Consider the following 22,055-nt stretch of genomic DNA (forward strand, 5'->3'; position numbering starts at 1 on the left):
TGACTCCTGTAAGTCCTCTAGCTAGTAGAGCATAATATGCTAAAATCAAAATCTTTAGCAGCTTTTTAAAAAATTTGATGCCAAATGCAATAATTTGTCTTAAATCTTAACAGAGGCCATTCAGAAACATGGGGGTAGGTACCATAGACGATCGTCATGAATAATGTATAAAAATCACAAAAAGAATTATTTAAATTATAAAGTTAATAACTAAAATCAAGCATGAAATAAACCTGGTTGTTGCCACTAACACAAGCAATACGATGCAGTCTGAAAATTACAGAATTAAGTGACCCCTCACGATTAAATTAGACTTCAAATTACAGAATGCAAAGTTTAACTCTGTATTATGACAAGTCTGAGTTCAACATGAAATGCCTACTGAATTTTCCCCCAAAGAGAGAAAAATAAAAATATCCTCACATCACTTAAAAGGATCATTTTTATCTCTAGGGAAAAAGGGAAGGGAACAGGGATTGGAAAGGGAAGAGACAGGAATTTTTAAATGCATAGATATGTTATATTTCTTATGTTCACGATTCATATACAAATAAATACTTTCATTTATTCTTATTCGAAACTTCGGACTAAAGAAGATAATCCGCTGTCAATAAATAACACTATTTTAACGTAAAAACAATTTAGAAATACATACTGTGCAAAGCAAAATAACTCTTAGAACTCAGCAATAAAAAGGCAACTCAATTTAAAAATCGGCAAAAGATTTAAATAGACTTTTCTCCAAAGAAGAAAAAATGGCCAGTGAAAAGATGCTCAACGTTTTTGGCCATCAGGGAAATGCATTCGCAAGGATGGCTAAAATAAAAGACGATAACAAGTGTTGACAAGTATGTACAGAAGCTGGGACTGTCACACGGGCGGGAGGGAACGTAAACTGTGCAGCCACACCGGAAACAGTCTGGCAGGTCCTCAGACAGTTAGTTACTCCAGGACCCAGCAATTCCGGTCCAGGATATACGCGTGAGAGAACTGAAAACAGATGTCCACGCGAAAACTTATACTTGAGTGTCCGCAGCAGGTATAAATAAGTGTCCACAGCCACAGTGACCCAAAAGGGGAAACATCCCAAACGCCCACCAAGTGACGACTAACAAGCCGAGGCGCACCCACAGCACAGTGTCATTCGGCAACCGGAATGAAGCACTGATACAGGGTGCAGTGTGATGAACCCTGAGGATGCTGCGAGAAGCAAAAGAAGCCAGTCACAGGAGACCGCACGTGATGGGATTCTATTTACGTGAAACGTCCGTAATTGGCAAAGCCATGGAGAAAGACACGGGGTTCGTGTTTCCAGGAGAAGGGGGAACGGGGAGTGACTGCCAATGGCGGGGGTGTGAAATGCTTTAAAATTACTTGGCGATGGCTGCGTAATTCTGTGAATGTACTAAAAACCACTGAATTGTACACTTTAGAAAGAGTGAATTTTAGAGTATGGAAATTATGTCTCGGTAAAGCCGTTATAAAAAATATTGAAAATAATTCAAGTTCATACTGACATAAACATACAATAAGGAAATAAAGAAAAATCTCCTGCTTACAGTAGAATGCCAACTAATAAATGCAGAAGAAATGGAATCGGAAAATCACTATTGGCAAATATTATGATAATTCAGGCAGGAATCATCGACGGATGCTAAAATTACGATGGTAAAAGTATGATGAAAAATGGGACATTTTCATAGTCTCGAAGATTTTTCCTACTTTCCGGTGAAAAAATGTGGCAACCGCCACCTTAACTAAGTGATGAAGATGACGTCATGTGCTTCCTAATACGACGGGCTGAGAAGGACACAAGGACACAACCATCATATCTACGGTGTATACCTGCGCATGGCCTGAATCTAACAGGAAACGTCAGAAAAAAACTCAAATTAGGGGTATTCTACAAAATAACTGGAGTACTGGAAAGAAGGAAGGAAAGAAGGAGGGAGGGAGGGTAAAAAAGACAAGACATTGAAAGACAAGGAACTACTGGGGGACTATTCCGGATTAAAAAGATGAAAGAGACATGGTACCCAAATGCTACGAACAAATCGGAATCAGAAATTTTTTTTTTTTTTTTTTGCTATAAACACATTCTTAAGTCAGTTGGCAAAACGTGGTTAAGGTCCACAGATAACACTGATGTTAACTTCCTGATTGTTAATTATGCTGTGGTCAGGTAAGAGAAGAATCTTGTTTTTAAAGAAATACACACCGAAGTGTCTAGGGGTCAGGAATCATCATGTTGGTAACTTACACTTAAATGATTCAGGATGTAATAATATGAATACATACACACATATAAAGGATAATAAAGCAAATGTGATTAACATTTAGGAAATCTGGATAAAAAATATCTGGGAATTATCTGTACTATTCTTCCAACTTTTCTACAGGTCTGACATTATTTCAAACTAAAAAATTAAAAAACATATTACATTCTTAAAGGAAAATGATCAATTCTTTTCCTGTTAGGAAGGACATTTGTTCAGATGTTTTTTCATATCTTTAAGGACAACAAACTAGACTAATTGGTTAGATAAGAAAAGCAAAAAGTAAAATGAAAACATAGCTTAAAACTAATTACTGTTGAAGAATAAATTTAATTCTACCAGATATCAAAAAATAAAGTCTAAAATGTAGCATTCCCTTATTAAAGACAAGACCAACTGAAGGCCTAACGCCAAGGCCTTTCCCCACTTTATACACTTTAATTCCCACTTTAAACTTGAAATTTAAAGTGTAGCAGCATTTTTTTTTTTTTTATGAAACAAGATGCAGATTCGATCAAGCATGAAATGAGAGTCAGCCAACTGCAGAGCTGCTTCTAGAACAAGCCTCTGGTTTTAAACGTGTCTTACCTCTGGACAGGGCTCCACGTGACAGTCTTTTATTGAACAATGGCCATCTTCTGCCCAGAAAGGACACGGTCGCTTCAGGTTAACCTTGAGAGAAAGAGTGAATCGACATGAGCAAACGCGTGTCACAGCTCTGCGGTGCTCTCTTCAGCGTCCCTGTGCTGGGCACCAGGGACGTGGTGGCGCATGAGGAGAAGCTCCTGTTGGTTCGGAATTTCAAATGACTGCAGTTCCCAGACAACTGGAGAGAATATTCATTTTTAAAAATAAATGACGCTATCAGTCCTCTGACACTTCAAAAGTGGGATGGAGTCCAGTGTGCAGCTCATCCGAAGGAGCCGGAAAGCATTTTCCCACGCACTTCACGGGCTTCCAGACTCCGCTCACGAACCCTCCACAGCCCATTCACCCAGCGGCCCATTCACCTAAGGGCCCCTTCGCCCACCCAGCGGCCCGGCTGGGGCCCAGGCAGGGCCGGGTGCCCTGCGCCAGGGAAGAGGCAGAAGCAGCACTTGCCCCCTGGAACTCAGCCTACTGCAGGGAACGGAAATGAGATATTCGTATGTTTATTTAATAACAAGTTGTGGTTGCCTGCCAACTACCGAGGAAAATCTCGAGTTTTGTGATGGAGAACGAGGGGGCTGGTGGCTGGAGGCCTTGGAGGAGGCATTACGTTTGGGTGAGGTGACAGAGCTTAGACAGTTCTGGGAACTGGAAAATGACAGTTTCGCTGACTTTTAGTGGGGAAGGGAAGAGGGGCAGGGAACAAGATTAGGGACAGGCAGGGGACAGATTGTGCAGGGCATTTCGGGCACTGTAAAAATTCTGAATGCCGTATTCTGAACACGACGGGAAGACAGGTCTTCAGCAGGACTTCCGGAGGGAGCGCCCGAGTGAAGGTCAGTTTTATTCTCGAACAGTTCGTTATCCACGTCTCCCCGCTGGCATTGCTGCCTAGATCAGAGCGAGTCTCCTGCTTCTGGAACCATCTATTTCCAGCCATAACCATCTCGGTGAAACATAATTCGGATTATATCAATCCCTGCTCGAAACCTTCCCCTGACTTCCCATCACCTTAGAGTGAATCGGAACTCTGCAGCCAGCTCCGCCTGGCCCTCTGTCACCCGGCTGCTGCCCACCTCTCTGACCTCGTCCCCTGCCACGCGTGTCCTGCCGCACGGCCTTCCTGGGGGCACACGCCTCACTCCTTTCTGTCCCAGCCTTCACAGAGGCTGCTCTCTGCCTGCACTGTGGCTCCTCCAGGTCTTTCTACGCTCACTCCCTTCGCCCCCTCCCTTCGCCCCAAGCATCTCTCCCAGGGGACATTCACAGGCGCCTCGGACTTATCAACATACCCCAAACTGTGCTCTTCCCTCTAGGGATTTCTGACATCTCAATAAACAGCAACTCCGTTATTCCAGATCCCCAGGCCCACATCTTGGCTTCATCCCTAATTCTTCCTTCTCGCTCCACAGATAACCCCTCTGAAAATCAGGTCAGTTCGAAATCCAAGAGAATGGCTCACACGGTCTGGCTCCCTGCTCTCTGCCTTTGTGCTCTGTCTCCTTGTTCCTCAAATACCCGAGGCCGAGGCGCCCTGTGGCCTCAGGGCCTTTGCTCCTGCTGTTCCCTCCGCCTGAATGCTCTCTCTCCGAAAATCCACAAGGCTTGCTTCCTCGCTCCCTTGAGGTTTTCCTCAGATGCCACCTTCTCAGTTTGCTGATTTAAGTTGCTAAATTTCAGGCTCTCCCATCGTGCAGCAATCGGTAACGAATACACGGTGGAGGACACTACACGTAGCTTGCATCACCCTCACGGATAAAGGGCTTCTGCAAGTGCTGCAGACAGCCGACCCCAGCTGATGAGAGACACTTTGTCCAAGGTCACCTCGCCCCTTCCTGTGATGGCCCGTGTCCAATGACTGGTGTAAGGATATAACGGCCTAGACCTCTGCCTCAAGTGGTGACAGCTCTGGAGGGTCATCCGATCTTAAGAACTCCCCAAAGGGTGACCGAGGTCTGCACTGAGGCCACGTCACAGCTTCACTTCCCTGTCTCCCCATCCTGACCTCCTCCCTTCTGTTCCCTTCCCTAACTTGTCGGTTCCAAAAGTCCCTAACTGACCTCTTGCACACTACTGTCTCAGAGTTGGCTTCCCAGGGGACTTAACTTATGACGACTTGTCCAGCTCCAGAAAAAAAACGACAGGTATTTTTATTAGGATCACACTAAATTTATATACTAGCTTGGGGAGAATTAACATCTTTATACTACAAAGACACCTGTCCATTGTTCAAGCCTGTTTTTGTGTTTTTCAGGAGTGTTGTGAAGTTTTCTTCCTTTGTACATTTCTTGATATATTTATTCCTATATATTTTACCTTTTTTCATTGTTAGTGTAAATACGGACTTATCATCCGCTACACCTTCTAACTTGCTATTCCTTATAATTATGAAGATATGGATTTTATTAAGTTTATAGCCTGCTATCTTAATGCATTTTTTATTGTTTGTGTTCATTTTATTATTTCCTCTCAATTTTCTAGGTATACTTTTGTCATTTATAAGTGAAGATACTTTTATTTACTCTAAAATTTTTGGTCTCTAGTTGGTTCTTCTTGTTTGATTATCTGGCTAATACCGCCACTGGGGACGGCGACAGTGTGTACCTTCGTCTCGGTCCCCAGCCTAAGTGAGGATCCCCGTAGCACTTCCCCGCAAGACACTGGTGACGCTGGCGTTAGGACTGAAATTATCAAGGCAAGGAAGTACCTGTCATTTTCATTTTATTGAATTTTTTAAAAATCAGGAATGAGTTGAATTTTGTTAAAAACTCCATCCTTGCATTCTTAGAATAAAATCCACTTGGTCATTTGGTCATGGTACACTTTTTGGTAATGAGCTCAAAACGCAGGCACCATCCTCACGCCCTGCGTGCAGTCCATAAGGAGAGCTGGCTGCTTTTACTTTTTACATACGACACTGTGCTGATCATTTCCCAGCTCTACTGTCCTAGGCCGAGTCCACGTCCTCTCACCTGGACCACCGCGACAGCCTCCCAATGGCTCGTCACACTCAGGATAAAAGCCAACTCCTCACGTGTTTAACGTGGCCTCTAACTTGTTTCTCTGGCCCGCTCTGTGCCTCTCCAGCTCCCCCAGTCCCTCGCTGTCCTCCGTCACACCAGCCGTCTGCATCCTCAAATGCTCTACACCTTTCTACGTGCAATGGAGACCTTTATACCCGCCGTTCTACTCCCCTTCCCTGGGACTTTCCTCCCCCAGACAGTCATGACTTACTCTTTCACACTAGGAACGTCTCTGCTCAGATGGCACGGCGGGAATACCTTCCTTTCCCGATCGACTTCTCGAAAACAGGGCTGCCTGCCTTCCACACCCCATTATTCTCTCTCTCCTACTTTTTCGTATGGGTATAGCACTTACGACCATATGAAATTATATTTTATTGTTTATTGTTTGTCTCCCTAATCAGATAAAAGCTTCATGAGGTCAGAGTCTTTGTCTTATTCAGTACTGTATCCACGGCACCCAGAATACAGTCTGCTACAAAGTAATCATTCGATAAATATCTGGTGAATAAAAGAATGGAATGGATAGTATGAGAGAGAAATCATAAATACCAGCTTCGGCAGCCAACTGACCAGTTGATCGAGGTACGCTGCTGCTTCTGCATTTCCTTGCTTGCTGAATCACACATGTGTGTTTAAAATTAACTTCTCTTAGCTTTCCTTTTCTGCCACTGTTATATGTAGAGCAGACTGGTTAAATTTCCTTTTGGTTTAATTCACAGGTTGAACCAGAAGAGGAGCAGATATCACCTAAACATCCTAAATGTGGTGCTATCCAAAGCTAAATGCATTAACGAGACCACTGCCTTACTCTCCTCAGTGGGGAAGAGGATGACTATGTTCTGGTTACATGGGGAATAATCGCATTATGTTGGTTAGAACATTTTTTAAATTACATATATAAAGATAAATTGTATGTTGGCTAGCCAAGGACCACATTGGAACGTCTGCCTTTCCGACTTTCATCTTTCCTTCTTAACATCCTCTAATTTCCCTCTGAGAAACAATGACTCCCCTTATATTTATGCAAACACGACTCTTAACCAACCTGTCCTTCCTTCTTTTGGTCAAGAGCCCGGGAATCTGACTCTTGTATAAGGTGTTGCAAAATTATGGGTAAATGGTGAATTTGACCCAAAATTTTGGTGGCACCATAAAGAGAATGGTCATCGAATCCTGTTCTAATTTCTATCTTTTCTGAAATATGCTCCTTCAGCTTATCTTTCAATTTTGTGAGCTGTTCCCACACCTTTTCCTAACAAAACTTTTACCTAGGATACCCGAACCACTGTTTCTCCATTTGTAAAATGTGGCTAACACTGACTTGACGGTGTTCAGTATAAAAATTAAATGAGATATTCACTCATTTATTCAAATATTTGAGTGCCTACCACTGGCCCAGCCTCTGGGGGCACAGAAACAGGAGATACGATCCCAAAAGAGAGGAGTGAAAGAGTGAGGGCCACGAAGTGCTGAGTGGAGGTGTCGTCCGGACGTCTTGCGGAGGAATGACCTTTGACACCAGGGACACGTCCTCCACTGTACTAGACTGAACCGTACGGAACTGGCGATATTTAACCATTCTGACCTATAACAGCAACAACACGGCTAAACCTAGTAGGACAGAGGAAGCAGAAGGCAGCTACGAACGCACAGACACGTGGATTCAGGGGTGGGAATTAGAAGAAGCTATTCTAACCTGTCTTATTTGTATGTAAAATGCCTAGAATACCAGACACTCCGTTTCTTTAGGCATAGATTACTCTTTGAAGTAAGTTTGTGGAATCTGCATCCTAAAGGCTTTTGTATGGAGGAGAAACATTCGCCTTTTTGGGATACCTTGGTGCTCCTGGGAGGAAAAGACTGGGCCCGAATCTTTAATTCTCTAATTTGTTACCTTTCTGCACAACTTAAAACTACGAAAACACTGTTGTTTTTTTTTTTAACCTCAAAAATATCTAAAGGACTAAGGTAGCCTATGCAGAATCAGGATAAAAGAGAAAATCACGCTCGATTTTTAAAATAAAAAAATGAAATCAAAGAAATGATAAACCCGACTGACTACTGAGGGCAGGAGCACAGGCTAAGCACGGCGGCAGCTTTTAAAACACGGCCGTCGAATTTAAGACCCCGTCCTTTTGAACACCGCCGTTTGCTGCTGCCTTTACGCTCGCAGCGGCTACTCTGCAAAGGTCTAGAGCGGACTGTGGTCAGATTTAAGAGCCGATTCTGCAGCACTGCCCTGGCCGGGGTTCTGCTTGTGTCCTCAGCCCGGCTGGCAAGCGACTGCCTGCCTCTGTGGTACTTTGCACTGCTAACGACGCTGGCAGGTGTCACTGCCATCAGCTCGGCCCGAAACCCGGGCAGGTGCGTCCAGATGGCAGAACCTAAGTTACAAGAGAGGCTGACAAAACAAGGCCCTGGCATTTTCAGCTTCTATGAAGGAAGGAGTCTCTGCCTCAAAACCAAAACTGAAAGATGAATTCCCCAACCACAGGAAGAGGGTTCAGACTCTTGCTGTTCCAGTGATAAAAGATACACATAGGGTTCTAAAGAAGAGTCAAAATGGGTTTTCAAAAGGGTGATAAAAGTCACATCTGTAGAGAGCAACATACAACTCTCTGGTACCAACGGAATAAAAAATTATAAGCATACCTTGTAATAACGGAAGTAGTCTCTCTCTTGCAATTTTTTGATTTTGGGGAAGATTTTAAATGTGTTGAAGTTATCGATGCTATCAATATCACACAAGCAATCATCCAGGACTCCGGTGACCTAGGCGAAAAATATATATGTGTGTGTATATACATATATATGCACAAAATTTAAAATAGGTTTCAACCTAACAAAGCTGTATTGTTATATAAAAGATAATTTATACATTCAAATTAGCTAGTGTCTGCTAATTAAGGTACATAACACTAAAGCAGTCAGTTTTTACTACAGCCAATTCAATAGAAACAACGGAAGGATCAGATGTACCTGTTCTGAAGAACTAAACGTTCTTGTTTAGTGGTCAAAAAGAAAAATATTGAATGCGCCTTCCCTTGCCTAAACACATATAAAATCCAAATAGTCGTTGGAATGCTGAAGCAGTCTCTTTCAAGACTAACCTAGAAGTCACGGACTGAAATAATATTGCTGTAGTAACCCTATCTTTCTTTTAGACTGCCATCTATGGAATACTTAACGTGATAGGAATGGTGCTAAGAGCTTTATGTATGTTATCTCATTTACTCTCTAACTACCCGATGAAATAGGCATTATCATCCTCATTTTACATATAAGGAAATTAAAGATTAGCACAGTTAAAATAATTTTTTCCAACATAGACAAGACTTACTCCCAAGTCTGTCACACTTTAAAATACATGCTCTTATCCAGCACTCAAAGTATACGTTAATCGAAGAAAAATTGATATTTATGAAGTGAGTTCAGAGTCCAAAAATTCCATAAAACATTCTTCATGACGTAAAGAGTTAGGGCTCTATTACCTTAAGATAAAGAATGGGAGTCATTATGGAGAATTTTGGCCTGGAATTCTACATGCTTTGCAATCCCACCCACTCACTAAGATCCTGTCGCTAGCTGCCGAATGTCATTCCACTGTTCTACTTACAAACCTTCAAAATCTAGACCCCTAAATAGTAATAGGAAGAAAAAAAATAAACTAAAAATAACTGTCTAGGTTTTCAAACATTTTATCCAATGACTGCTCCTTTTTATGAATTTTTATTAAATTGTTTATTTTTAGTCAGTAAAGCATATTTTCTAAAAATATTTTCATTGTGGTAGGGGCTGGCGTGGGGTATATGAAATTAGCACGTACATATTTCTAACTCTTAAAGACGACTACTAAGACAAAAACCTGTGTATCACCAAACTTCAAAAAAAATAAGCATGGAATACTGCCAGTATCTCTTAAGTCCCTCCTTAATCACGGCCCCCTCCCCCAGAGGTAAAAAATCTTATTTTTGTTATTTTCTTTACTCTTTGTAATTTCATCTCAAATGATGTACCCCTGAACAACATATTTAAAGGGTTTTTGTTGGGGTTTTTTTTTTCTGTTTTTGAACTTTGAGATTAATGGAACCTAATGTGTGGATTTCTCTGTGATATGCTTCTTTTGATAACATTTTACTGACGTCTAGCCAAGATGTTGCACTGTTCTAAGTGCTAGAAATATAAAATTAGAAGAAGAAAAAAGAAAGACCAAAATCTCTGCCCTCCAGGACCTTACATTCTCAGAGGAGGAAAGAAAAAAGAATGAGCAAAGATAGTCTGTCAGATGGTAATAAAATGATATGGAAGAAAACTTCAGAATGGAGACAGGTATTGCTGAGTTCGGGCTGCTACGATTTAAAAACAAATAGTTATGGACGGTCTCACTGAAATTTTGGTAAAACTTGGAGAAAGGAGAAAGCCATGCTTTTGCGGGGGCTTGGGGGGCATTCCAGGCATTGGGATACTAAAATAAAGGCCCCAAGGCAGTAAGCTGACCCAAGGTTTTTGAGGAACAAAAAGGACTATGTAGAAAGTCTACAAAGAGAAAAAGAATTAGGAGACCATTATAAGATTTTGGCTTTTACCGAGGTTTGGCACTTTCTCACACCGACCAGCTCTCCAACACCAAGGGCGCCAGTTCAGTCCTGATCCTGTGAGCTGCAGCACAGCCCACGGGCCAAGGGCTCAGTCACCAGGACCTCTCCCCCTTCAGACGCCAGTCCCAAGCCCCAGGCCACCTGCTCTTGACTATCAGTCGGGGGTTCCCTCGACTCCCTCCTCAGGTTTGGTAATTTGTTGGAACTCAGGAAAACACTGTGCTGAGGGTCGCTGGTTTACCGTGAAGGAACAACTCAGCGGGGGCCAGGTGAAGAGCAAGTGCGAACTCCTGTGCCTCCCAGCCACCCTCCCAGCCACCCTCCCGCAAGCCTAGGTGCTCACTGCCTGGAGCTCAGAAAGCTGGTCTCGGGAGCTTTCTCGCGCTCCATCTCCAGGTGCTCCCCATCCTGGAGGCCAGTGGTTGGGGCTACCGGTTCCAGTCCTCAAATTGCTAAGTCCTTCCAGGGACCAGGCCCGTCCTGAGGCTATCCAGGGTTCCTGTCCACCTAAGTCACAACATGACCCTCCGATTTCCAGCATATTGAGAGCACTTGTGTAATATCAGCTTCGCAAAGACAAGCATACACTCCCGTGGGACTGAAGGGGCTGTTAGGAATAACAAAAGGCACTCCTATTACTCAGAAAGTTTAGGGTTTCAGGAGCTCTGTGCCAGGAATAGGTGACAAAGACCAAATACACTGTCGATTACACCACACTGTGTGAGGTAGGAAGCCACTGGAGAGTTTTAATCAGGCAATAAAAGGACCATGGAGGGTGTCTCTTTGTCTCTCTTCTATTGTATGATCAGGGAAGGTAACAATTCAGATAAGTGGACAAGTCAGATAAGGTGACACTTGAGAAGCCTAAGAAAGTGAGCCACCTGGATACTTGAGCAGTGTGTGCTAGACGTCCAAAGGCCTCGAGGCAAGAACATACTTGCTCCATTTCAAGAACAACAGGGAGGTCAGTGTGGCTGCAACACACGTCTAAGGGGGAGAAGACAAGCTGGAGCAGATTTGAGGGGAAAGGATCAGGAATCTGGTTCCTGGTACATCCAGCTGGAGATACCTAGCAATCATCCAAGTGGAGATGGAAAGAGGTAGTTGGATGTATGCGTCTGGGGCTGACACTCCTGGCCTGGAGATGCTAAGGCAGGTATACAGGTGCCATTTAAAGCCAAGAGGATAAACGTGACAACCAAGGTAGGGAGAGGGAAGAGCACGGGATTTGAACCCTAAGGTTCAAATGACCAGTGGTCAGAGGCAGAGGAGGAATATAGTCACCTCCTTAATGACTTCTTGTGAATAGAGGTATTTTTCAAAAACCTTCCCTTTACGCTTTACTGTTCTGCTTCCAATTTAGTCCATGGAAGAGTGAAAGCCCTGTCTTAGGCCCCCTTTTTCATTTTCCTGGGTCCCGCAGTGCTTTATTTCTACGCGACAAAAAAAGCAAGCACACCGAAATACACTGTTCAGACCAGAAAGGGACCCGCTGGGGTTCCAGCTTCATCTTGTTCACTGACTTAACAAGTGTGATTCTAGTCACATAAGCTCTGAACTTCGGTTACAAGAGCCCCACTTCTCAGAGATGTATCAACTAAGATGAGAGAATGTATACGGAAACTGGTTAAAGTACTGTCAAAGATGTGATCAAACCCTGTATTAGAAAGTACCACTGGAAACAAAAACCAAATCTATTCACTTTTGAGGATTATTTGGCACAATGCCAAAAGAAAAGACCTCAATTTGGAAAAGTATCTAAATGTAATTCTACTCAAAAATAGACATCCAACTGGTAACTAGGAAATAATTTTGTGCCAAAATTTCCTTTTTGTAAGTCTGGTAGGGATGCCCGGATTTCCATTATCTATTTCGGGTTTTCCAGTGGAGATGAAAAGGTGGCCGGCCAGCAGGCTAACCGCATTCCAGTTACTTGCAAGGTTTAAAATGCTGATTCCTGAGTCACATCCAGGTCCATTAAATCAGGACATGTGGCAATGGGGCCAGAGAATTTGCATTTTTAACATGCTCCTCAAAACCCAAACCGAAAGTTTGCCCCTTTCATTTTTATCAAATCATTTAAAAAAAAATTATATGTGGACACAAATAGAATATTCAGACGTTCTGGGATTTGGTGCAGAACACCATAACGCCATGAAAAAAGTGAACAAAATCAGAAAAACATGTTTACAAGATTACACACTCATAGTCATAGTTACCTATTTTTCTTAGCAATGAGCGTTAATTGCTTCAGATTCTCTCTCCCCTGGTTATGGGGCAACCTGAGACACCACTTTGCAGCAGGTGCAGACAAACAGCGCACCTGGCAGCAGTCTATTCAAATTCGACTGTGTGACAAACAAACACGTCTCTTCAGGGCAAAGATCCGGTCACCAACCCTCCGATTTCCAGCATATTGAGAGCACTTGTGTAATATCAGCTTCGCAAAGACAAGCCCCGAACTCTGCTCGCGGGCCGTCACCTCCCTGCTGAGACCCGCGGGCCGACCCGAACCCGACCCCAGCCTTGCACGTGGGCGCACCTGAACGCCACTTGGCAACAGGACAAGTTGGTAAAACATAGCTGTCCCGAGTGAGGGTGACAACCAAGGGACCATCTAGTCCAAAAGTTGAGGAAAGCCAAGTCCGTCCCCTCCCGGCCCGCTCTGCTCCCGCAGGCCGTGGGTCTGTCCCGTGGTGCCCCCCTGCCCACAACTCTCCAAGGAGGGTCCCCCGTCTCTGGGCCCGTTCTTGGCAAACGGTGGGGATGTTTTCGCTCCCGCCCCTCCCGCCGCACTCCCAGCAGCTTAAGAAATCAGCTCAGAACGAAAACACCTCCGGGGCCCGCGCCCTCTTCCTCTCTCCCTGCCGTCACCCCGAGTGTCGCCACCCCGCGCACGGGCGGCTCGCCCGCGCTTTCCGGACGCCTGTCAGATCGCCCCGCGGCCACCCTCAGGCCGCCCAGCCTCCCCACCATCGCCGACTCACCTGGGCCTCGACGACGCCCGGGAGGAGGCTCAGGGTGACCAGCAGCCGCACCGCGGCCGTCCCCCGCCCCGTGCCGGCCCGCCGGGCCCCCCGGCTCATGCTGCCCGCTCCCTGCGCCGCGGCCAGCCGGGCCCCTCGGGGCCGGGGAAGGGCGGGCGGCCTGGGCGACGACCCACAGGGACGGCTCCCGGCGACAGCGAGACTCCAGGTCAGAGGTCCGCGCGCCCGGCAGCTGCGAGTGAGGCGAAGCGCCGAGCGCCCCGCAGCTCGTCCCCGAGGCCCCGCCCTCGCCAGGCCCCGCCCCCTCGCCAGGCCCCGCCCTGAGCGCGGGGCCTTGTGGGAGTTGTGGTTCCCGGTGGTGGGCGGGGCCGCGGCGGAGCGAACCCGGTGCTGCCACCGCTCCGCCTCTTGGGCTCGGGCTCCACCGCTGCCAATGAGTTGGGACCACGCGGGCCCCAAAACAAGGGAGGCGCGGGTGGGGGACCGCCTTCCCCTCGCGGGTCCTGGAAACACGGCCCGGCCTCCTGTGTGTCTTCGTCACTGATCCACGCGCTCCAAGGCCACCCAATACCTACGGTACATTAGGATCTTCGACTTTGAGTCGGAGGCGCTTTCTTCGTCTAAGTCACTGTCCTGTGGCCTCATCCACTGCGGGGGCCTAGTAAGCCACTTGCTACCTGTAGACGTGGCTTCGGCCCTTCCATCTCAGTCGCGGATGACATCCTCTGCCCTGTCCCACTCCCACTCCAAGGAAAGGGAACAAACCCAAAAGTTTATACTGAAATGGGAATGGAGTTAAACAGAAAAACTTGGAGTTCAGCTCCCACCTGTAAACATTCTAGTTTCTTATTTGGTTTTAGACAAGTTACTTAACTTCTGGGCGCCTCAGTTTGTCCATCTGTATGTGAATACAATAATGCCCCCATCAAACATTGTTACATGAGATTATAGACACAGAGGAAGTATTCAGTAAATGCTATTTTTAATTAATAAATGCTATTTATTAATAGACTTGATGTCTAGAAAACTAGAAATACATCCCCTTACATTTATGTAGTGTATTAGCCATCTCTTCTATAACAACCTCAAATTAGTGCTTTAAATCTTATTACTTTACAGTTCTGGAAGTCAGAAGTCCAAACTGGATCAGCTGGGCACTTTCCTTCTAGAAGCTTTAGGGGACAATATGTTTCCTTGCCTTTTCCAGCTGCTAGAGGCCACCTGCATTTCTCAGCTCATGACTGTGTATCACATTGTCACACCTTCGCTCCCTCTGCCTCCATTGTCACATGCCCTTTCTTTCTGAACCTAAGTCTACTGCCTCCGTCTTATAAAGACCCTATGATTACATAGGGTCCACCCAGGCCATCCAGGATAATCTCCCCATCGCAAAATCCTTAATCGCATCTGCAAAGTCCTTTTTGCCACATAGAGTTACATACACACAGGTTCTGGGGATTAGGGTGTGGGCGTCTTTGGAGAGACATTAATCAGCCTACATACAATGCTTTACACCTTTCAGAGCACTCTCATAATTCACAGGGCCTAGTGCAAAATGAAAATGCAGGGTCTTGGTTCTGAAAATACAAAGGATTTCAAGACAGTAACAGCAGAGTATGAAAGCGAGCACAGGGCCCTGCAAAGCACAGAGCACTGCGGGACGGACTTCACAGACCAGGTGCTCTGTCCTTTACCGCTTCAGCTCTCCTGCCTCCAGCTCTCCCCTCGCTTAGAAACAAAAAGAATTTCGCTTGATTCTTTCAACTACTTTTCCATCTTCCCTTTTCTTTTCTATTCTTTTCTCTATTTTCTATCCTTCCCATCCCCTTCCCCTCGTAGGAATGCGCTCTGTCCCCGCTGTTCTACTGAAGATTTTCTCTTATCAAATCCAGTGGCCTTTTCTCAAGATTCCTTGTCTCCGTAGTGCATTTGATATTGATAACGCGTACTTCCTGGAATTATGTTGTAAAAAATCCTGGGCATATTTTGTCGTTTAAAAAGTAGATTATAATTTTTCTTATTATAAAATCTCAAGTCCTCTAAAGGACCCTTCGTCTCAGGTTATCTAGCGCTTGTGATGTCAAGTGTAGCATCCGTGGTCTGTAGGAAGAGCCCTTTTAGATTTGTCACTGAGTGGTCAGCTTGCATGGTCGGTTGGTAGGAAGGGGACAGCAGGCACATAACTCCAGTGCAAGGGTCAAATAGCTTTTGTCTTCCCAGTTAACTGGCCCGGAAAGTAACAGCAACAAGGATACCCCCTGTTTGTTTTTAGCTCAGAAGCCTGACGCACTTCTGGCGATAAACGTTTTTTCTCGGTGAGTGCAATTAGGAATCACAGGTGTTTGTCATCACATACTATGTACCTAAATTCATGTATAATGACGTCTGTGGCGATCTGTTTTACTGTTAATTGTTACGAGTGTTTTGAAGAGATGGTTCCTTTGTAAACAGACTCCCAACCTCTTGGTTCTCTCACTGTGGTCTCTTTGTTCACTGTTGCTTTCTCTAAAATCAGCCGCACTAAAACCAGCACCGTGACAGGCACCGGTGATGTCATCCCTGCTTCCTGCAGATTCCTCGGTGATGCACAGTTTGAACCTTTCCATCCCTAACGCTGTGCTGTCACGGAGGAAGGAAAGTGCATACGCTAAACCTTTGGTTGCAAGCCACAAAAATCACCTCTGGCTACGTTCTTTAAAAAAAGAATAACAAATGACGAAAATTGTGGAGGCGCTTACTGCACCGAGGCGGAGATCACCCACCACTCACGCTTCTGGAAAGGCAAGTCCCGTCAGAACAGCCCTCAGGGACTCTAAGCAGTCTTGCAAGGCGCTGCCATTGGACTGATCAATCCCAAACCCTTTTAGTCCTTTGTCCCTCCTATCAAAATTCAAATTCCTTCTAGAGCTCAGCTTGGAGCAAGCTCCTTGATTGTCAGCCCCACAAGAGTGAGTGGAATGAGCAGAAGTTTAGCCAGATGAGCAGTGAGTGCTCCACCCTCCATGATTAACAGCCAGGGGTGGATGCTGGTCAGACCGAAGCAGCACCTGTGCCTTCGGGAAGTGTGTTTGTGTCAGGTACCCCCTTCACACTTACTTTTTCTCAGCCTCAGCTTGCAGTCACCTGTTCATTAAATCATCGCAGATGCCCTCAGGGTGGAACACCAAAAAGCACACGTTAGGACACCGGTGGCCCAGAAGGAGCTACAGTATGCCTATGGCAGTTTATGTCATTTATGATTTACCGATACCACCTGGATTAGATGAACCTAATTATCTGGAACTAAGGTATAGAAAAATTGACCGCAGGTTTCAAACGGAAAAATGTCTGGGCCTCCCAGGTCTACTAATCTGAGAAATGTCAGGGCCAGCTCTGTAGTCAATCAGCGTAATCCCCTCATTGCAAGCAATGGTAACTTCGAATTGATTTGGTTGGAACTGTTGACAGGAGGGGGTTAACCGGAAGGAACGCTCTCAGCACAGGTGGAAGCTCTGCTGGGCCAGCCCTCACGACAGTCCCGCGATTCATAGCGAAGCCAGAGAAAGTGAGCCGCGGACAACCTCAGCGTGCTTCATCTCTTCGAATATGCTTAAGTCAAAATTAATCTTATTCATCTGTGGAACGTAGTCACACTGACACTATGCACACACACACAAAAAAAAACAAGTTAGCGTTTATTGCAGATTCACTCGCTTTGCTCTCAAATACAAGTGATGCCCCTCCCTCTTATCCCTGTGTCTCCCCTCCCCTCCCCGATACTGCATCTCCCTCTTCTCTGAGCGGTTGGCCTCACTGTCTCACCCCCAAGTCCAGAGTGAGTCTGATGGCAGGTCCTACCCATGACCTTCATTTGGCCTGACGGTCTGCTGCTCTGTTACGGGTTGGCGTCCCCTTGTGTTTATGTGTTTGACAGACATCTAGAGTGTGAAGAGTTAGAGGACTCCTTCTTCTTATACCAAATTCTCTTTAGTGGCTCTTCACTTCCTATGAACAATAGTCAATAAATATTTGTTAATTGACTGGTGAATGTTTTTTGGGATCTCAATTTATCCTAGAAGACATCTCTCTCAGAACTAGCCCTGAGCGCGGTGACCCTGAATGTTTGCTGTGGGCAGCTGGGAGGTGACCGCACTGCACAGGAACATTCCAGAGAAGGCAATGAGATGAAGCTGGCCACCTTTCATTAGGGCGAGATGTCACGGCTCTTTAGACAGGGGTGTGTTTGGGGACTATCAAGACTGGGAGTAGCAGACTCATCAGAGGACTGGTGAAGACCAAATCCTGGAAATCCATTACTCCAGGAGTCCATTTTTTGTTTTGTTTTGTTTCCCTCAAGCACAAAGTAAAATGTCAAAGGCCTGAGAATGGTCTTGAACGGATGACTGTACTGCTTAAGAGACTTTGCGAAATAACAAAATTACATTAAGTATTTACATTTCCAAGATATCATCGAATGCATGTGTTTCTGTGATGATTTTCTGGCTTAGTTAACTTCTAATGAAGGAGGAACTCACTGATGAATGGTTCTAAATACAAGTCAAGGTAATGGGGTGGAAATTTAATAACACCAGTAACTTTCAAGCCGAATTGTGTTTAATGAACCCGCTGAGTACTGGCAATCTGCTATGCTTAAACACCTGTGTTTGTAGATCGTGCCGGTGTGCTAACAACGGGCCATGGCAATTTTTTACCCTATATTGTACTTTGCGTCCCCGTGACTCTTTGGTAACTACCAATTTGTACTTCATCCCTTCACCTTTTCCACCCAGCCCCACAGTCCCCACTCCCGTCTGGCAATCACCGGTTTGTCCCCTGTAGCTATGAGTCTGTTCTCATTGTGTTTGTATATTTTGTTCCTTAGATTCTACATATAAGTGAATTCATGTGGTATTTGTCTTTCTCAGTCTGACTCATTTCACTCAGCATAATACCCACTAAGTCCATCCATGTCGTTGCAAATGGTAAGATTTTATTTTTTATGGCTGAGTAATTTTCCATTGTGTATATATACCACAACTTCTTTACCAGTTGATGGGCACTTAGGTTGCTTCCGTATCTTGACTATTGTGAATAGCGCTGCACAGAACAAGGGTGCATAGATCTTTTCAAATTAGTGTTTTGATTTTCTTTGGATAAATACCCAGAAGAGGACCATGGTGATTTTCTAAAAAGTGGATTTCCACCTGTAATTGGTTATAAAAGGAACTCTTTTTTTTTTAGGCGAGGCAACCCTTGGTTGACCTCACAGATTGCAAAAAGCTTGTCAGCTTACAATCCCTTATTTTTTTATGTTTTACGCCTGCAGCACCTGGTCTTCCTTGGTGGTCTCCCATCCAAATACTAACCAGGCCCAACCCTGCTTAGCTTCCAAGATCAGATGGAATTGGGCTTGTTCAGAGTTGCAATGCCATAGACTTATAAAAAGAACTTTTATTTGATGATAGGATTTCTGAATTTTTCTGAGAGAATTTCTTCCCCTATTCTTTTGACAAATAATAGGGATTAAAAGTAATAAAGCAAATGAACTTGGCTGGCCTGTGGCTCGTTATTAAGTACCTTCCTAAAGTATTTGCTGGTTGTTTTTCTTTTTTTTAAATATTTACTCAGCTGTGACAGTCTCAAGCATTTTCACTTAACAGCATTAAAGCTGATAAACTTGAGTGAGTAAGACTTATTTCCATTTCTAAAGGAGCTTACATAGTGATATATGCAGTCTGGATAAAACCTTTTAGAACAAACATTATGGCATTATGCTAGAAGTTAATATATAATGTGATGGGGGAATCTTAAATCTAAGTAATTGGGAAAACTGGAATAATAATTCTGCCAATTTCCTCCTCCCTCCTGATTTCTATAATGCAAAAGACTTCACACAATCACAGAGCTCTCTGTAACGCCTGCTCACTGGGACCATCTGGCTTGACCCATTCATCTCCTATTCCGGGCCACTGCATAGGGTCCAGGGCATGTCACGGTGAGGGCGACACCAATGAGAGAAACAGACTTCACGGGAAGTAGAGAGGGACGAGGTTGCAGACACGGTGACCGCCGGTAGGGAAAGGCAGAGAAGATCACGGGTGGTTAGCAGTGGCTGTCGGAAGTGTCCTGTGTCAACGCTGACCGAGTCCTTCCCTCCTGTCAGTCCATACCTGCCTGTCAGTCACTAGGAAGCTCTAGAAGTTTAGTTTCTCCAAATTCAGTTGCTTTTTCCTGAGTTCAATCAAACATATATTTTTTATCCAGTCAGTTGCTTTATCCTTGCTTTGTGTGGCTGCTGCTTCTCCAAAGGTCACGTCCGTACTTCCTCCCCGACTCCTGTCCCCTCTGACCCACCCCCACACCCAGTGGACTCTGGTTTTTAGTGTGCAGCCTCGGTTGGGTGAGATCCCGACCTTCTGAGCATCATTCTCTCGCTTGCCAACCTCTTGACTCAGATTCAGACTCTAATTGGCCTTAACAGAATTACACACTTGCTAGTTTCCATCTTGTATTATTTCCTTTGCTCTGTTTAGGGGATTTTAGTGATCTCTCATTGATAAACATCCTGCAATGATCTCCTCTACTTGAGTAGGGCGGCCATCTTGCATTTAGAACATTACATGAAGACCCTGTGCTCTTTTCTCGAAAAAGTGAGCACAGCACACACTTCCAGGCACATAAGGCATCTTACCTGATGCCTCTTAGGGTTGGGATCCCAGTGAAATTCTCATTGTCCGTGACTGTCCACAGTCACCCACAGAGGAAAGACCAGCCACCATACTAAACGACATGCTGGAGACTCTTCTAGTCCCCCAGAATGAAACAGGTTGTTTACATCTTTCCTCTCTTCCACGATTCCATGGATTCACTTTCTAGTCTGCAAAACAACGAAATCAACTTGCTGTTTCTTTGAAAATACGACCTATTTTCACCAGTCTGCAATTGCTACCGGGTTGTAAAACAATCAGAAAACCCAGAGAAAATACCCAGTTATTTAAAATTACTTTACAATTACTTCAGAGAATCTTTTCCCCAAATTTTCAGCTTCTGTTTTAGAAAGGTCTTAAAATCTGATACTCCCAGTCTGTGGCACTTTTTTCAGATGTCCTTAGATTTATCAAACAACTAAATTAGAGTGATTCTTCATATACAAAATAATTTACCAAAGTACCTTATCAAATGCCTTCATTGTCATTTTTTAATTGTTATGTGTAAAAATTTACTAATTTATCAAAAAATGGCTCTAAGTTTGTTACAAAAGAACATTTTGGAAATTAGTGGGTGTGCTTATTCAAAACCTTACATCTATATCCAGAAGCTTTGTGAAGTCATTTTTTTAATAGGCTATTTTTTAGAGAAGTTTTAGGTTCACTGCAAAATCAAACAGAAAATCCAGTTTCCACATACCCGCTGCCACCAACATGCACAGTCTCACCCACGGTTGACGTCACCCACCAGAGTGGTTGTTACATTTGCTACAGTCAACGAACCTACATCGACACGACGCATCGTCGTCACCCAAAGTCTCTCGTTCACATTAGAGTTCACTCTTTGTGTTGCACGTTGTATGACTTTTGACAAATGTACAGTGACATGTATCCACCGTCATACTGTCACGTAGAATAGTTTCACTGCCTTTAAAATGTCCTGTGCTCCACCTTTTTATTCCCTCTTCCCAGTGAAATCATTTTTTTAGTAAACCTCCTACCCTGAGTTTATGTCACAAATGGATAGATCCATATCAGCTGGGATTAATTCCAACCACATAGCTTAAAACATGAAATTTATTCACCTAAAATGGTTTCCCTTCATTCTGTGTGCATGATGAGCTTTCGAGAGAAAAAAATTGATGAGTAGTTGTATCCAGTTGTCTTGTTAAACATGAATCGACTTAATCTTGCAATCAAAATTATGAACCAGGAGGCTAAGATTTGGAGTTGCAGCAACTGAGCTAAGTCAGACGCGAGAACTGTCTGCAGCACTGTCAAGGTTGGAAGAACATGGAGAGAGGGTGACCTTCTTTGGCAGCCTTGGGATAACACCCGGAGGCACGCTAACTTCCAACGTCACTCCGCGCCCTCACCTGTGAAGTGACCAGTGAGTTTGGGACCGCTGCCCCTCAGCCTGCTGCACGGGGCTTTGTGGCACCTGCATGTCCTCATTTTGTATTTATATTTGTTGCATAACAACTGGAAAGTCTCTTCACTGTCCTAAAACGTCACATACAATTTATAATAATTTTAAGTAGAAACCTACTCGTGTTCTTGTTGGATCATTTCCATGCTATGGAAGAATAAAGTGGTACGTCTCTGGCACTGGAGCCAAGTAAAGACAGGGAGCCCCTGAGCAGGGCTGCGAAGGGGGGGTCGGCGTTGAATGAATGGTTGGGCTGGGTGATTTTTATGAGTTTTTCGATCCTGACTTTCAGTGACTCCATCTAAAAAGCAGAGAGCTGTGTACCAAGCCTTTTCTCAACCAACCAACAAACAGAAAGCCTTTAAAGAAAAAAAAAAGTGTATTTTAAACATTTAGAGTTACTCC

General features: G+C 44.6%; 1 protein-coding gene and 1 pseudogene across 2 annotated transcripts in view; both read right to left on the reverse strand.

Annotated features, from left to right (window-relative positions):
* The window catches only part of ERO1B (endoplasmic reticulum oxidoreductase 1 beta), a 44,687-nt gene extending 30,883 nt beyond the window's left edge, over positions 1-13,804 (reverse strand). Inside the window, exons 1-3 of one of the 2 annotated variants that reach the window (XM_039850353.1) lie at positions 13,536-13,804; positions 8,603-8,722; positions 2,865-2,948 (exon numbers count right to left, since the gene is read on the reverse strand). In XM_039850353.1, coding sequence (XP_039706287.1) covers positions 2,865-2,948; positions 8,603-8,722; positions 13,536-13,634 — 303 coding nt within the window. In that variant the 5' untranslated portion in view covers positions 13,635-13,804. The remainder of the gene's footprint in view (positions 1-2,864; positions 2,949-8,602; positions 8,723-13,535) is intronic. The other variant, XM_039850354.1, reaches the window with a different exon arrangement.
* A 5,027-nt stretch (positions 13,805-18,831) lies between these two features.
* Positions 18,832-18,950, reverse strand: LOC120592697 (uncharacterized; annotated as a pseudogene).
* Between the last annotated feature and the right edge of the window lie 3,105 nt (positions 18,951-22,055).

This window comes from Pteropus medius, unplaced genomic scaffold (genome assembly GCF_902729225.1).
Source record: "Pteropus medius unplaced genomic scaffold, Ma_sr-lr_union100, whole genome shotgun sequence".
Taxonomy (NCBI): domain Eukaryota; kingdom Metazoa; phylum Chordata; class Mammalia; order Chiroptera; family Pteropodidae; genus Pteropus; species Pteropus medius.